The 18,741-nt window shown below is 34.3% G+C and overlaps 1 protein-coding gene across 4 annotated transcripts in view; it reads right to left on the bottom strand.

Moving 5' to 3' along the window:
• Positions 1 to 2,575: 2,575 nt before the first annotated feature.
• Positions 2,576 to 18,741, bottom strand: part of GI (gigantea protein (GI)) — a 136,605-nt gene continuing 120,439 nt past the window's right edge. For all 4 annotated transcript variants that reach the window (XM_089822602.1, XM_089822604.1, XM_089822605.1 and 1 more), the window contains 4 exons: positions 4,391 to 4,459; positions 3,794 to 4,012; positions 3,334 to 3,426; positions 2,576 to 3,225 (listed from right to left, as the gene is read on the bottom strand). In XM_089822602.1, coding sequence (XP_089678728.1) covers positions 2,905 to 3,225; positions 3,334 to 3,426; positions 3,794 to 4,012; positions 4,391 to 4,459 — 702 coding nt within the window. In that variant the 3' untranslated portion in view covers positions 2,576 to 2,904. The remainder of the gene's footprint in view (positions 3,226 to 3,333; positions 3,427 to 3,793; positions 4,013 to 4,390; positions 4,460 to 18,741) is intronic.

The following is an 18,741-nucleotide window of genomic DNA, read 5'->3' as shown; positions in this document are numbered from 1 at the left end:
TGTCAAAGAAGAAAAGGTTCAAGCCTTATCACAAATCCAATAATATAACAATTTAGTGAATGCCATCAAAATAAGCTCAATCAAACATCAAAGTGAGAATCTATCTAATTCTCTCCTTGAATATGTTAGATAAAATTTCAATGAGCTATATTAAGAAGTCATCACTTCATAAACAAGAAGAAATACCCTTACCATCATAATATACTCACCAAACATTCCCACCATCCACAAGGTAGTCTTTCCTCATGAAAAACATTAGTCTGCTACTATAGTTGTGTTGTGAAAAACATTACTACTTATTCAATCAATGTAAATTGTGCATGTGCATACCATTGGTGATTCATGCATAGCACTGGTAAGACGAATTTGGTACATAAAGGTTCACAAGAACAAAACCTAATAACAAAAATGAAAAGTTATGCTCACAAAACCTTACACAACATATTAAGTCAATTTAAGTCATGTCAGTGAAGTATGAGCACCTTAAAATGCATTTTTGGCCATCATTCTACAATTCCATGGCCATTTTCAAAGTTTGATCTATTAACCATACATTGGCCATAAACTCAAACCCAAACTCAGTGTCATCAACTTGAATAAACTTCATATTTGTCCATAGAAAATGGACATCAAATATTATCAAAGTAACAAGAATTAGAATCAGAAAAGCCAAATCGAATCGTGAAATAGCCATGAATCAGAATCGAATAAGACACAAATCAGCAAATTTAAAATAACCTTGAAATTTGGAGAAATTTAACAATTTAATACGTATTTCATGCACCCTTTATTGAATATAACTTAAACACACTATAACATCATCAAATAGAAGCTGACATATATAAACATGAAACATAAATAATAAATCGATCACATACGCAACTACATTCTATGTAAAATGTAAATTGTGGCTGAAGTAAATAGAAATCATAAAATCATAATGAGTCAAATCATTGAATGTATATAAGATGAAGATCCATAAGACAACAAATCATAAATGTATGTAAAATGAAGAATCAAGATCCTTGAAATTTATATCTATCAGTATCTATAAATGTATGTCTATTAGTATTTGTAAACATATCATTTTTTGGTGCTCTTCCTTGCTGGTTGCAAACCTGTGGTTTCTTTTTTTCCTTTTTCTCTCACTTTTCCTCTCTTCTACTCATGCTAAACAATTAGAAGGCCCATTAGGGTTGAAAACAAAGAGGAAAGGCAAAAAACCATTATTAGAAAATGTGTTCTTATTAAAATTTGACTTGACTTTTTCCCTACTTGCACGGCCGATTTTTTGCGATTCACAGAGGTGGTTCATGCGATTTCTTGCAAGAATCACATGAATCGGCGATTCATGCAATTCATGCCATGAAATTGCTGAACTAGTTCACTGGTTCCAAAAAAATTGGGAACCACGAATTGAATTGCCAAACCGGCAATTCAGGCAATTTATCATTACTCTGGATATGATAACTGAAATAATTGGAGAAAACTGAAAAAAATGGAGAAACCCTTCAATGGCATGTAGGCAACAAAAGTTAAAATCAACTAACTTGTAAAAATAAAAATATGAGATGGTTTCCCTGAATCTCTACTTTAACTCCCCACATTTGTTTCAAGTAAAAAATGTTACATAGGTGGAAATCCAATTCGCCTAAGGGTTTGTCTTTATGTGCTGTATGGATTTTTTTATCTAGTCTGTAGAAGCATGCGTTGGAAAATTTCAAAAGTCTGGTCTCCTGGCTGACAAAAGCTGATAATCTTGGGCAGTTGCTTCCTAATTTCCAGTTTTGTTCATCGCATTTCCAGAGCTCGAAATTTGAGGGTTTCCTCATTAATAGAGTCCAAAAGCAACTTCTGAAGTCAGACAACTATGCTTTTGTTACCATATTAAGGCTTACAAATTTATACAAAAAATGAATGTCCATTGGTAATTCTATAAATAATTAAAAATGCATGATAAACAAACTATACCAACTTTCTACTAAGAAGTTGCTAAAAAATAATTATGAGAAGCTTCATAAATGTAGGAATTTCATGAACGTATGAATCTCATGAAGTTGCTAGGAAATAATGATGAGGAATTTCATTAACGTACGAATTTCATAAATGTTTTCCCTGAATCTCTACTTTGATTCGCCACATTTGTTTCAAGTACAAGACGTTACACAACTGGAAATCCAATTAACCTAAAGGTTTGACTTTAAGTTCTGTATGTTTATCTTGTCTAGTCCGTTAAAGCATGGCTTGAAATATTTCAAAGATATGATCTCCTGGCTGACAAGAAGCTGATAATCTTGGACAGTTGCTTCCCAATTTCCAGTTCTGTTCATCACATTTTCCAGAGCTCAAAATTTGAGAGTTTCCTCATTACTAGAGTCCAAAAGCAACTTCTGGAGTCAAGACAACTATGTTTTATTTACCATATTTAAGCTTACAAAATTATACAAAAAAAGAATATACATCGGTAACACTATAAATAACCAAAAATGCATGATAAAAAAACTTATACCAGCTTTCTACTAAGAAGTTGCTAAGAAAAAATGATGAGGAATTTCATGAACATGCGATCAACACCTTTATACAAGTATACACTCCCAAATAGCCATTCTCTGAAAGTGAGCAAGAGACATCGAGAAAAAACTTCTCTGATTGTTAGTAATCTCCTATACAAAAATGGAATTTTTACAGCCTATTAATTGTTACCCATTGTGGAAATGGGTAGTATTACCTCTCATAATTTTGAGTCACTTAGCCATGTCACTAATAACATTACAGCTCTGAAAGAGCACTAAACTTCCTTTATCATTTAAAGAAACTCATTCTATGCTCTTTAATTCAGAAATGTATTGAACATTTCTTATGAATTTGAGGAATGGCAGGATTTTTGTCCTAAATAGTATCATGTCAAGAGGTCAAATATGAGATATTATTTACAGAGCAACCTAATGCGTTAACTGCTGACACAAGAAGAGCAACAGACATTCCCCTTGCTTGCCGATTGTGAACTTCCCAAGCAAGGCATTGCTCCACATCTCTACGCCAGTCTTTAATAACCAAGTCTTTTGCACATAACATATTTTCAGAATGAAGGCTCTTTTCTGATAAATATTTGCAATGTCCAAATTTTAGGGAATTGTGCAAAATATCCCGCAGAAGTGATGTACTAAGTGCACGAACATGAGCACTGGAATGTGAAAGGCATTGGACAGTAGCAGGTAGACGATACTGCATTTATGAAATTCAATAACAATAAATAATTCATTTTGCTCAAGGAAAATACACAATAAAAGTTGCATGCACTTGAAGAAACCAATATAGATATTAGATATTTACCTTCAATAGGTTCAAGAGCCCTTGTGCTGTTGCTTTGCCTGGGGGACCCCAACCTAATGAACACTGAGCTGCCCCTGCTGTTGCTTCCAGTAACTGTTCATGTTTTGTTCCAATATTAGAGTTGAATCAGAACTTGACAAGAAATAATTTAATAAATGCATCTAAACAACTGCAGTTATGCAACATACTTATGCTTGTACCATGAGGTATGATAGATATTGAGACAATGCAAAATTACTACTTCTGACTTTTTTTGGACATCCACAAAGAAAAACCTATATCATGCAATAGTAAATGAGATTGCTAATTAGTGATAATACATTTTGAATTAGATGCAGACGTAAAACTTGCTTAAAGATTTTTTTCAAACGCATTCCATCAGCGTTACTTGATGGTTTATTTGAACCAGGCATGTCATCTAGAACATGTACTATTATAGATAAAATGAGCCAATAGATACCTCTAATTGTGGTGTTGTGCATGCTTCTCCATCAACAAGCATTCCATCTGTTGCACGCAAGAGAAGTTCTGATGCATTGGCCAAGACCATCAAAGCTTCTGGAGCATTATGATTCCTAAGAAGTTCTGCAAGAAGGCTTACAATCCGCTGATTTAATCTCCAAATTTGTTCACCTTGAGTGTTATCTCTATTCACCCAGGGTCTTAAATCCCTTTCTGCCTGCTCCATTCTCAAAAGAAATCAGGACATTCTACTTTTAACAAACTTTTTCAATCACAAAGTAAGCTACAGCAAATGCAAATCATGCAATTAATGAAAATAATCACTCTCTTCAGATAATCTTTGTTGAGGCATTTGAAAAGAATATATTCTAATAACAAATAACATTGATGCATAATACAAACCCATAGATGAAGTAAAAGTGAAAATTACAGCCAGTCAGCTATTCAACTTGAAGGTCCTAAAAACTTTAAGAAACTAAAAATAGAGATATTTTTTATTAGGTTAATTCTTTAATCATCAATTTAAAGCCAAGCCAAGCCAATGATCTCTCTGAGAAGACAGCACACGCATAACTTTAAGAAAAATATATATTACCTGTCGAACAATAGCAGTTGCTACTTTCACAGGAGATGCCAATACAATCTTGCAAAGGGCATCCACTACCTGATAAATTTGCAGAGCAGTCTGGTTAGTTTTAATTTTAATCTCAAGTATCAACTTTGACTCTACATGCACATTTACCCAGAGCTTAAAATTTTTAACCTTAATTACTGATAAAATTTTAGAAATTGGCAAAGGTATTTTCAATGAGTTTTTGGGTGTAGGATAATATATCCATCGTATGAGAGTAACTAGGGATAGGAAAATTCACACACTAACATTCTTCCAGAGTGATTAGAAAGAAAAGGTGTTAAAACAGATTTCAAATGTAGGATGCAAAATGTGTTATTACACCTTTTCCAAATCATTTTAAATTTCTTATGAAACTGAATCCCAATACACAATAAGATATATATTATATATCCAAGGTTAAATACTCTTCAACAGTTGGTAATTTTATGTATGTGATGGTGTGTACAAGGTTAGATATTAGACATACATTGGGAGTTGTGCACAGTTATATGAATAATTCTGGAAAAGAGCATTTGAATGTAGTAAATTATATTATGTACTATTTGAGAGCCACTACTACACATTCATTATTAGAAGTTCTCATTCTACTCTCCAGGGATATGTTCATTCAGATCTAACAAAAGACATCAATAGCAGGAGAAGCACAAGGAGGTATGTTTTAATTGTAAATGGAATACTATTTAGTTGGATTTCATTGGTGCAAAAGGTTGTTTTACTCATGACCATATAATTATAGTTTGTTTCTTCTACTGAATCTAATAAAGAGATAATTTGATTACAAAGGATAATGGAATAATTTGGCAAGCAACAAGAGAATAACAGGTTATATAGTGATATCTAAGTTTCAATCATCTTGCAAACAATTTATTCCATCATTTTAGGCTAAAGCATATACATATTTGGTACCATTCCATATGCGCTCAGTTTTAGAGGATGAATAGTTAAATTTGGAGAGGATACAGACTAGTAAGAATCCTACAGATATGTTGACTAAGGTAGTAACTGGAGAAATTGAATTACAATTCAGTTTCTATTGGCCTTCAAGAATAATAATAGTGGAAATGAGAAACAAAAATCCTAAAAAGTGTGTAAATACAGTGGGACCTGCAACAATGTTCATCCAGGGTCACCGTCCAAGTGGTAGATTCCTTTTTGTGGAGCCTAGTCAGCCTCTAGTGGGGATATTTTTGGTATGCGACAATTGATCATGTTGTTGAGCTTTAATTTTGGTGACTTTTTCAGCCATACGTTCACATTAAATTGATTGATAGATAAGTGTATGACAAAGCGACCTTAGTGGGGCACTGGGGCAGACCCCACAATAGAGGTCTATGGGAAACACACCTAAGGTAGCAACTAGGGATAGAATCCTCAGAGTAAATATTACCTATTACTTAATAAAAAGTTTGTTTTTTACACAAAATTCCTTTATAAGTAACCTTAAGGCTCATAAATGTTTGTGTAATGTAAAAGATCATCATATTGTACTTTTATCTTCGCTAGACATTATAATGAAGTGGAGGATTGTTTCTCTAGTGGATGTAGCCCACACCGGGTGACCAGAATTAAATCTCTGTGTTCCTGTGTTTTGCTCTTTTGCTTCCTGTGTTTTTATTATATTTTAGTATTATTTAGTGCTCTAGTTTTCTTGAAAACCCAAACATTCTCTATTTTGAGTTTGTTTTCTGAGGCTTTTCTAGTTGAAGCTACTTTTCTCTAGGCTTTTAGCCCTTTAGGGGTTGCTTCTATTATGGCTGGTGGGAATGTGTTTATGTTCTATTTTTGTTTTGTGGTCAATCATTTTCTACTCATTTTAAAGGGCTTGTTCTAGCCTCTTTATGTTTAGTTAAGGGTTGCTTCTAGTTTTGAGCCATTTCTTGCCCCTATTAGAGCTTGGTTCTTTATGTTCTATTTTTCAAAGTGGGCTCTATTTATTCTTCTCTTGTTTCTTCCATGTGTACCTCCTACAGAGGTGGAATCTTTCCCCATTGAGCTGTAGAAATTTCATGTGGGTAAGGCTTATTCTTCTCCTTTCTTCCTATTCTGCAGTTCGCATTGAGGCAGTTTTGTCCCTTTTGGAAGTGAACATTTTCCTTGTAGAAGAGGTTGGAAGTTACTTTTGAGTCTTCTCTTAATGTGGGCACTTGGATAAGGGATTGAATTGAGCACCTTTATCCCTAATAGTAATCTATTCCTCTGTTGCTCCTATTGAGGCAGATTTCTTTTCTATCGAGGTGGAGAGGAGTTTCACAGGAGAGGTGTTGAATTTCTATTAGGAAGCCTTTACATTTAGATTTCAAGTGTTTTTGGGAGCCATTATACAAGCCAAAGTGAATATTTAGGGAGCCTTTCAAAACCCTTGTTCCCTCTCTTTCTCTTGTTTTCTCAGGAAGTTCAATTTAACGGCCTGCCAAAGAACCTAGGAGAACTCATAAAGCCTCTAAAGATGCAAGTAAATTTTTTTTAAACTGGAATAATATCCATCTTTAGACTTCTTGTTTCTCAGACATAAGCATTTATTTCAAAATGTGAATGCAAGATTCAATCAACTTAGTTCCTCACAGGTTCCCTAATTACACTACTAAAGCAACATTATCTAACCTACTGACATCCACAAAGATATACATGGAATTATAAGCTCTATTCGCCTATACATCTCATTTACTTTTGCATGATATATGTTTTTGTTTGTGGATGTTCAAATTCATCGAACAAGAAGTTCTTGCCTCTTCTTATGGTCTCTTTGCCATCTCAATGGGTTTGAGTCTTCCCAACTCAACTAGTATTTTAGTTTTTAGTTTTGAATAATTTTGAAATTTGCGCTAGTGTGGGAACTGGAAACTCTCAAATCCCATCCTCACTTTGACATAATCCATGCTCAACAAGCATACTTATGAAGTCCAACAAAATTTTGGAAGTTTCCACCTTTTTCTTGGAGGTTTTAATTTTTTCCATATGATTTTCTCATGTTTTTATTACATAAGGTTTAATATGCATACATTTGAAAAAGTCAAGTGTTGATTGACCACTCCATCGTCTATTTCCCATGAACCCAATTTTCTCTTTTCTTGAAAGGTGACACTCTTATGAGTCATTTTTTATTGTTCAAGACTTATCTCCCATATCTAGCATTATGTGAGACATTGCCATTGTGGCACATAGCAAACTAGATCACTCTCACAATATCTCTTCATATTAGCTCCATTAGTATAACTTACTGATTGCTCACCAAACAAAAAGGATTCTTGATTATCTAGTTCAATTGTCTTGACATTCAAGTTCTCAAGCACATCTTTTTGAAACTAATGTACCTGGAATAGTCCAAGCCATTGAACTTGTTTGTCTTTACTTCTCTTCAACAATTAAATTTAGCACCAATGTTGCCAATTTCAAATTCTGTTTATATAAATGTTTACCCTATCAAAGCTTTTTCTATAAAGCAATTTCAAATTCAAATTACATAAATGGGTGTTGTATCAAATCTTTTCCATGCTAGGGCATTTTCAAATTCAGTTTAACTTTGATTAAATGTTTTTATCATGGCATAGATTGCTTTGCCACTTGGCTAATTCTTTGAGGCTATTCTCCACAGATTCATAGAGTTTTGTATGAGGATGCACAGACATGCAGAGTATTGTCCATAATTTGGGATAGGCAAGGAGCCAATGGTGCAAATATAATATAGTACTTAAGAAGCTAGTAATAAATAGTATATAAGGAACACTTCAACAGAGCAAGTCCGAAAATTCCAAACTAGAAAGGCTGGGTTTATGAGCTAATTGGATTTATATTGACATGCTATGATATTTAGCATGGGCATTGAAACCTCATAAGGATTCAACATGCCATCATTGTGGCAAGGACAATTTTGTCCATCTAAGTGGAATTCTTTTGCTACAATTCATGTATATTTAAAATATAAGTAAAAGCTTATTTGTCTCTTATCAATGCTGTATAATAAGAATGGCGTCTACAACTTGTCTTGAAATTCGGACTACGTGCGTTCCTCTTTGTGGGGTTAGTGACACATTGAGTTGATCATGAATAAAAATGAATGTGCTGATCATACTCCTGTCCCAACTAATTCTGAGAGAGCTGATTCCTGGGTAATTCTGCAAGAATTGATCATTTCTGCTCCTGTTCATTCTAGTTCTACTAGCAGATAACAAATTTCTGACGTTGTGAAGCACTCCCTTAATTTTTTTCTACTCATCCTTATTTGGTTGATTTCTAGTTAGAATATATAAAAGATGTCGAGCAGTTAAATCCAACAGCACATTACTCCAGCAAGAGTCACCCGAATCTGAGATAAAACTTAGAAAAAACAAACTAGGAATTTTTTGCATTCTATACTAAGGGAATCAAGGCATATGAAAGCCGAAGTTTCAAATAAATACAAGTATATAATTCCACTGGCAACTTAAATTTGGTAGAAAGGTTCTTTTTGTTTCCTTAATTTGAATGACTTGGCTTTTTACAGTTGGCAGACCCCCAATCATACCTATGATAGTCAAGGGACACCCAAGTGTGACATAGACAGCAAAGAGTCGAAAGGATGGGAAGGATTTCCTTGAACATCCTAGTGCTAGGAGAAACCCTCTCAGCTGAATATAAATCCCTGATTGAACAAACGTATGAACACAATGAGTAAGTAGTCCAATCTTCAAAGCTTTTGCCTAGTGATGTAGAATGAAAACTTCTAAAATACTGAGGGGGAGGAGTGAATCAGTATTTTAACCTTCATACAGACAAGTTCAAAAATTGAATCGGAGACATGCAAATTTATCTCGTGGAAACCCTTTATGGTAAAAACCACGGTACCATTAATCAAAAAGTGACTCCAATCCAAATACATAAAAGAGCTCCAACACTCAAGAGAGCACCAACTCCCAATATCAGACATTACAACTTCAATGGGCACCTACTCAAACATCAGATTGCTACAAGAAGAGTTCTAACATACATTCGAGCACCATATTCACTTTGAAGTGAACCCAGGAAAAGAAAATGAGCAGCATCCACTTCTGTCAGTCCAATACCAGTACAAACAACTTTGGACATCAAATTCTTAACATTGTATCTTTGAAGACCACCCTTCAATCTCTATATCGCACACTTCATAGGTCCCTTTTTTTATAATTATCTTTCAGACTCGACTCTCTCTAAACTACTGTATGTTCTTGGAATAACATCACTTTTGTATGTCGTTCCACTCTTGTCGAAGGCAATCAAAATCCCAGATTAACAACCATGATATATTCATATGGGATCATAAATTGATTCCTTGATTCAGTCAAATACTGAGAATACCATGCTAAAAGACATATCCATTTAAAACGACCTGTTACCATTGCTTTGAACTTTTGAAGACACTTGTTTCATATGCAAAGCTTTCTCCATCATATCCATTGGGACACCTTTGTGCTGCGGGTTTATCAGAATCTTTCCTTAGTACCTAGACATTACATCTGACAATATTCCCACTTACTCGAAACCACAAAGTTATTCAGCATCACTAAAAATGTCTTTTGTATCATAGAAATTGTCATTAATGAATTCCTAGAAGCAATTGTAATAGACAAATCATAGTCAATGGCTAACATGGAAAGAGATGAAGACAAGTAGGCCAAGAAAACCCAGCTCACATTGAGCTCAGCCAAGTAGGCACGCCAAACAAACTAGCAGCTGAAGAAGGTCAAGCACCTCAAAAAAAACTTCTAAGAAAAAACCACAATCTAATCACCATTCATTTGACATCAATGACAAAAACACATCCAACAATCTTCCCTTTTTTTCATTGATGACAACCGAGTTTTAAGGACAACTACCAAAAGAATACTCTGCAAACATACAACTCCCCTGGAATGCATACTCCCCCTTTGACATCAATGAATGTTAAATATGAAACAAACTGGACCAATTTGTGAGAAGGATATTGCAATCAAGCGCTTCTTCTTAACCTGTGTTATCTGGAAAGATGGAAGAACACCGAGTTTGCTCTGGAGATACTCAAAGCGTTAACAGGGTAGAGGTTTTGTGAAGATGTCAGCCACCTGTTCTTTGGAGCATACATATTCCAGCTTGACAACTTGATTAACAACATGTTCTTTCAAGTGATGATATTTTGATGGAATATGCTTAGTGCAAGAGTGCAGGACAGGATTTTTAGAAATATCGATCACACTAGTGTTGTCACAACAGATAGATATTAAATCAGCAAACTGAAGCTCATAATCTAGGAAGTTATTCTTCATCTAAATTACCTACATATGATATGATAATGCTGCAATATATTCCACTTCAGCTGTAGATAAACAGAGATCAAAGAAAAATGGGCAGCCAGTTGTGCACTTCTTATCATCAACCGAACCTCCCCAGTCAACATCTCTATAGGCTGTTACAATAAAATCAGAACATGTAGGAAACCATAAACCATAGTCAAGAGTCCCTTTTAAATACTTGAATACCCTATTAACAGTTGTAACATGAATTTGTTTTGGTATAGCTTGAAAAGGTGCAAGATATCCCACAGCTTCCATAATATCAGGTCTAGTAGCTGTAACAAATAGCAAACTTCCTACCGAACACCTGTAATAAGATTGATCAACACCTGGAGATACATTCTCTTTGCTTAACTTGCATCCAATTTCCATGTGAGTGCTAACCAGATCACAATCTTCCATTTGAAACCTTTTAAGCAGCCCTCTAACATATTTAGATTGTGAAATAAAGATACCATCAGCTGATTGAAGAATTTGCAGCCCGGTAAAATAAGCTAACTCATCATTGACATTTCAAATTCATTCTTCATACAACCAACAAATTCCTTAATCATTTTGGAGTTGTCACTTTCAAAGATCAAGTCATCAACATATACAATAATAAGAATGTTGTTACCTTCCTCTTTTACATACAAGTTGTTGTCCACATAAGCCTTTTAGAATCCTTGCTACTGTAGATATTTGGCCAAGCTGTCATACCAAGCTCTTGGAGCTTGTTTAAGTCCATATAACGTTTTTTTCAGCTTGCACACATTCTCTAAATTGTTAGAGAAAGTTCAACATACACTTCTTCATTCAATTCACCATTTAAAAATGCAGATTTAACATCCATTTGATAAACTTTGAAACTCTTGAAAGTGGCAAAAGCAAGAAACATTCTAATGGCTTCTAAACTTGCTACGAGTGCAAATGCTTCATCAAAATCCACTCCTTCAACTTGAGAATATCATTCGAATACTAAACATGCTTTATTTCTTACTGCTTTCCCTTCTTCATTTACCTTGTTATGAAACACACAGTTTGTGCAAATAACGTTTTTGCCCTTGGGTCTAGGCACAAGCTCCCATGTATTACTCTTTTGGATCTGCTCTAATTCTTCTTTCATAGCAGCAATCAAATGCTTATCCTTGGTTGCCTCCTCAAAACACTTGGGCTCAAACATGGATATTAGAGAAACATCATCATCCTAAAAGTAATTGACATTCTTCCTAGCAACTCTTGTTCTATTTCCAGCCAGCACTTGATCTATAGGATGATTCTTTTGAACAAATTTGGAGGGAGTTTTGGCAGAGGATGCTCCAATTTCACCTTGTGGATAAAAACCCGAAGGCACATGTGTAGTTTCAGCTTCATTAATGGAAGAGACTCCATTATCACTGTTTTACTGTGACTTCTCTTTTGCATTTTCTTCATCTTTACTTGCTACTCTAGCTTGAGTAGATGGAGGAGAAGAGGGTACAGCAAGTGCTGGTTTCAATGTTTTGCTCGTTGTTGTTGTTCACATTCTCACAAGTTTCATTAGTAACTTCATGAACTTTAACATTTGCACTTTCAACAATTTTATGCAGCCTTTTGTTTTAACATTTAAAAGCCTTACTTTTGGAAGAGTAGTCAAGAAATATATCTTCATCCGCTTTTGAGTCAAACTTACTCAAATTATCTTCACCTCTCCTAATATAACATGGGCTACCAAAAGTTTTAAAGTATTTAACAGTAGTTGGTTTACCTTTCCAAAGCTCATAAGGTGTCTTATTGTACTAGACTCTAAACAAGGTTATGTTTTGAATGTAGACAGTTGTATGGACAACAACTCTCCAAAAGGTATCACTTACTTTTCTTTCATTTATGAGGCAGCGAGCCATTTCTTCAATTGTTCTATTTTTCCTCTCTACAACACTTTTGTTCTGGTGTTCTAGGAGTTGAAATTTGTCTCTTAATTCCATGTTGTTCAAAAAAACCCACAAACTCATTAGAGGTATATTCGCCACCATTGTCTTAACATAAATGTTTAACCTTTAAATCCACTTCATTTTCAACCAAAGCCTTAAATGCTTTAAACTTATCTAGAGCTTTTGATTTTTCTTTAGAAAAAGCTACTCAAGCCATGCATGAATAATCATTTATTAACATCATAAAGTATCTCTCACCTTGTAGACTTGTTGTCCTAGTTGGCCCACAAAGACCCATGTGGATAAGCTCTAGAAGCTTGCAGCTGGAAAGGTCTTTTGTTCGGAGGAGGCTCTTGTTTGCTTCCCTTCTTCACAATTCTTGCAAATAATGTTTGTTGATGATGAGATATATATATATATATGTTTCGAGATCATTAAGGCATGATCGAGATTATTTTTGGTTCCTTGGATGTTTAGATCATGATTGATCTATCCTTTATATTGGGCCGCAGATGTAATGATTGGTTATACATTTAATCACTGTGTTTATGACAATAACTAATCATGAGTATTAGTTAAATGAACGGGTGTGATAAATGAACAGGTGTGAGAATGAATGTCCATGTCTCCAATTGGAGACATGGCCATTCATCCCCACACCCCTTCTGTTGGTATTTATCCAATCTGCCCGATGTAATCTTGGCATCGAAATCTATTAATGCAAGCACTCCAAAAGGATCGAAGATAATTCTGAGTTTGATATACTTCATTTCTGTTATTACTGCACTAACATTTGCAGATTTTAGAAGCGATTCAAAACATAGTGTTATTGTTTGTACCTGCAACAAAAATTCTACAATCAATTTAAATCTGGTAATAAACTTTACATGGTATCAGAGCTTGGCTAAGGAAAGGTCACACTAAGTTTATAAGGATCAGATTTTACTTCAAATAATAGTCCTCCCTCTCTCGACAAAGATGACAAACACAATGAGATTCGAACATCACCTTGGAAGTGTTGATAACTTCGAATCCTAGAAACTTCAATTAATGATGTTGTTAAAAGAAAACAAATTGGAATCATTTGTAAGAGAGGACAAAAAAGAACCTAAAGATGATTCTGAGATATCAGATTGGATCGAGAAAAATGAAAAGGCTATGAAGATAATTGTAAATGTTGTTCGAGACCACGTAGTAACTATTGTGGCAAAACATACCACAACATATTGTATGTTTCGTGCTCTTGATAATGCATTTATAATCAATAATATAGGTAGAAAACTTGTTCTTAAAAGGAAGATGAATAGTGTAAGCATGAATAAAGGAGAAACTATAAATGTTTTCTTTATGAGAATCACATATTTGAAAGATCAATTATCTACACTTGGTTATGAAATTGAAAATCAAGAATTATCCTTAATAGCATTAGGAGGACTTCCAAACTCCTGAGAATCCTTTTGTACAAGGTATAAGTGCTAGGTCTAAAATTCCTAAACTAGATCATTTAAGATCAAATTGTCTTCAAGAAGAATCGAGCTTAATGATTAAGGGAAAACACAAAACCCTAAATGAAAATGTTCAAGTTCTTAATACAAATGCTCATAAGAAAGGAAAGAAGAAAAACAACAAAAGGAAAAGAAATTTTCATGGAAAAGGACAATCCAAACAAAAGAAAGATTTTTCCAAAATTCAATGCTTCAGATGTGATCTATATGGACATTATACAATAAATTGGTCCGATAGATCTAAACCTCAACATCTTTCACAAAATTTGAGAAGTCAAATGAAGGCAATGAATATGAGAAATATGCCATCTATTCAGCATTATCCAACCAGATATCAACCAAAAGGAATACATGGATAGTTGACAATGGGTCTTCTAGATACATCACTGGATATCAGGATAACCTAGAAAGCATGCAAATAGAAACAGATGAAGAAGTTACAGCTAGTGATGATTCTACAAACTCTGTAATTGGGACCTACACCATAAAATTGAAATCTGGAAATTCTATTCAACTTTCTAGAGTTCTTTATGTACCAGGCAGAGGAATTTAATATCTATATTTGCACTTGAGGATGATGGTTTTAGAATCGCATTCATGGGAGGGAAAGTACTAGCATGGCCTAAAAATTCAACCATTAAAAGGGCTCTAACAATAGGAGTAAGACAAGGACTTTTATATGAACTATGTGCTAAGACAAACCTTGCACTTGTACATGAGACCTCAGATTCAAATGAAATATGGCATAGAAGACTAGGTCATATCAACTTTCATGCTCTAGCATCAATGGAGAAGGTAGTAACCGGAATGCCCAAGTTAAACCATATTCACAATGAATCATGTAAAGGTTATCCCTCAAGGAAAAACACTAAAAAGTCATTTCCTCATAGTTTGAGCAAAACTAAAGAAGTGTTGGAACTAGTACGTTCTGATCTATGTGGGCCCATGTCTATAACTTCTATAGGAGGATTCTTGTACTATTTGATATTTGTTGATATTTTTCAAGGAAGACGTGGATACAGTTCCTTAAATGCAAAGAATCTAAAGAGATTCTAAGTTAGGAAGACATGGATATGGATATACTTCCTTAAATGCAAAGAAACTAAAGAGATTCTCTCTAAGTTTAAAGAATTCAAAACTATCGTTAAGATTCTCTCTAAGTTTAAAGAATTCAAAACTATTGCTGAGAACTCCTCCAGTAAGAACATTAAAGTTCTGAGAACAAATAATGGGAAGGAGTATACTTCTAAAATAATTAAAGAGTTCTGCAAACCCACTAGGATTAAGAGGGAGTTCACAATCCCTTACAATTCTCAACAAAATGGGTTGTTGAAAGGAAGAATAGAACTATTGTAGAAGTTGCTCGAGCTATGACTTTTGATCAAAATTTGAGTATGCTCTTTTGGGCTGAAGCATCCAACACTGCAGTCTATATTCAGAATAGATGTCCTCACTCACATTTGGACAATAAGACTCTTGAAGAAGCATTTTCTGGAAAGAAACCTAACATCAGTCACCTAAGAATATTTGGATGTCCTGTATATATTCATGTACCTAAGGAGAAGAGGACTAAGTTAGAACCTTCTAGAAGAAAGGGTATTCTCATTGGTTTTAGTGAAATAGTAAAAGGATACAGAGTCTACATACCTGGACAGAAACAAATAGAAGTAAGCAGAGATGTCATCTTTAAGGAAGACATTGCTTTCAGAAGAGCCAAAACCTTTGATGAACTAGATACATTTGATGTATCTCCACAAGAGACTTTTGTTCCTAAGATTCAAAGGGAGTTCCTTGAAGAGACTTCAATTGAAACTGAAATCCTTCCTGAGACTCAAGAAGAGAGTCTTGATCACTCTAAAAGGCCACTTTGGGCAATGAAAATAATACAGGAAAGAGATGGATTCACAGCCCCTTTAGGAACCTTCCGAGAAAGCAAGAGACATAGAAAATTGACATATAATGCTTTCTTGTGTGAGAGCTTGAATCCTGAACCTTCTAGTTCTTCCAAAGCACTTAAGCATCAAGCTTGGAAAGATGCCATGGTGGAAGAATACTAGTCTATACTAAAAAATGATGTTTGGGACATAGTTCCAAGACCTAAGGAAAAACCTGTTGCATCTTCACAATGGCTCTTCAAAGTTGAAAAACATAAAGCTCATTTTGTGACTAGAGGATTTTCTCAAAAGGAAGGAATTGGCTTTGAATAAACCTTTGCACTAGTTGCCAAGTACACTTCTGTTAGAGCTGTAATAGCCATCGCAACAACCAAAGGTTGCAAAATCCATCAAATGGATGTAAAAATTGCTTTTCTTAATGGAAAAATAGAGGAAGAAGTATACATGGAACAGCCAGAAGGATTTGTAACTCATGATGTTGCTTCCCATGTTTGTAAATTGAAGAGGGCTCTATATGGACTTAAACAGGCTCCCCAAGCCTAGTATGAAAGGATTGACAAATACCTTTTATGTCTTGGATACACCAAGAACATGGCTGATCCAAATCTCTACTTCAAGGTAACTAAAGGTGATATGCTAATTCTAATTCTTTTTGTTGATGATCTTCTGATTACAGGGGAAGAATATCTCATTAATCAGTGTAAGAAAGATTTGGCTTCTGCTAATTCTAATTATTTCTGTTGATGATCTTCTAATTACAAGGCAAGAACATCTCATTAATCAGCGTAAGAAAGATTTGGCTTCTGAATTTGAAATGAAGGATTTAGGAATTCTTCATTACTTTCTTGGTTTGGAAGTACATCAGAACTCTGGTAATATCTTTCTACATCAAAAGAAGTATACTACTGATATTTTGAAAAGATTTGGAATGTGGGACTATCGAGCTATGTCTAAACCTATGGAAACCAACCTTCACAAGCTAAAAGGAAGCAAGTGTTGAATCCAAACTAGTTGTTCCCACCTTATACAGACAAATAATTGGGTCCTTTATGTATCTTGTAAATAGCGACCTAATATATGCCATGCAGTGAATGCGTTAAGTCAGTTCATGTGTGAATCTCGTGATATTCATCTTGTTGTTTTGAAGCATATATTGAGGTATCTTCAAGGTACTATTGGGTATGAACTTAAATATGAGAATACCAGCTTGGAGTTACATGGATATACTGATTTTGATTGGGCTGGAAGTGTAAAAGATCGAAAAAGCACATCAATATGCTGCTTCAGTTTAGGATCAGCCATGATTTTTTGGAAAGCTTTTGTTACTCAAAGTTCTACTGAGGCAGAGTATATTGCAGCAGCTATGAGAGCTAGAGAAGCATTGTGGCTTTGGAATTTTCTTTCTAACTCGTTTGATGAACCTATGAAACCTACCACTATTCACTATGATAACCAAAGTTGCATCAAGTTATTTGTGAATCTGGTATTTCATAAACCTATGAAACCTACCACTATTCACTATGATAACCAAAGTTGCATCAAGTTATTTGTGAATCTGGTATTTCATAATAGATCTAAGCATATAGATATTCCTCACCACTACGTAAGAGACATGGTGGGAAGAACAGCTGTTCAATTAGAATATATTAATACAGGTGTTCAAACAGCTAACATTCTCACCAAGGCTCTCCCTAAAGTGAAAGTTGATCATTTCAAAAAAAAACTTGGCTTGATTGAAATGTAAGTTTATGAGATTGAGTCTCAACTTTGTAAATTTGTATTATTTAAATAAAGATGTTTTAAGTGTAAACTCTTTTGTCATATGTGTGACTCTATGACTCATGGGCCTACTCTATGTTCATTATTTAAGATGATAATATTTTATAATGAAATATTAATTCTGATAATATAAGGTGACGACTTTATTATTATTAGATTACTATCATGATAAATACCATGTGACTTGATATCCGTTGAAGATCAATATGTTCAAATTCACGGTGGATATTATGTGACTTAATATCTATGGATGTACCATGATCTTTTATGGTGGATTTCATGTGACTTGATATTTGCATAGACACCATAACTAGAAAGAATATCATGAGACTTGATTTTCTTATATATATATATATATATATATATATATATATATATATATATATATATATATCTTGAGGATATTACTTGTCATATAAAGAATAACTTATATATATGCACTTTGTCTTCCCTAGCTAAGAGGGAGTGTTAATGCATGCAGCTTTGGTCTAACATTACTGTGATAAGCACATATGTATGTATATACACACAACAGCATGATGCACACACTATTATGCATATATGCATACGTACATGTTGTTGTACCTTCCACAGTAGGCACCTGATGAGATATATATGTTTTGAGATCATTAAGGCATGATCGAGATTACTTTTGGTTTCTTGGATGTTTAGATCATGATCGATCTGTCCTTTATACATTTAATCACTATGTTTATGACAGTAACTAATCCCACACCCCTTCTATTGGAATTTATCCAATTTACCCGATGTAATCTTGGCATCGAAATCTATTAATGCAAGCACTCCAAAAGGATCAAAGATAATTTTGAGTTTGATATACTTCATTTATGTTATTACTGCACTAACATTTGCAGATTCTAGAAGCGATTCAAAACATTGGTGTTATTGTTTGTACCTGCAACAAAAATTCTGCAATCAATTTAAATCTGGTAATAAACTTTA

Source organism: Cupressus sempervirens, chromosome 3, assembly GCF_028749045.1.
Source record: "Cupressus sempervirens isolate cs-2001-9-10 chromosome 3, ASM2874904v1, whole genome shotgun sequence".
Lineage (NCBI taxonomy): Eukaryota > Viridiplantae > Streptophyta > Pinopsida > Cupressales > Cupressaceae > Cupressus > Cupressus sempervirens.
This window is presented reverse-complemented; position numbering and strand designations above follow the sequence as displayed.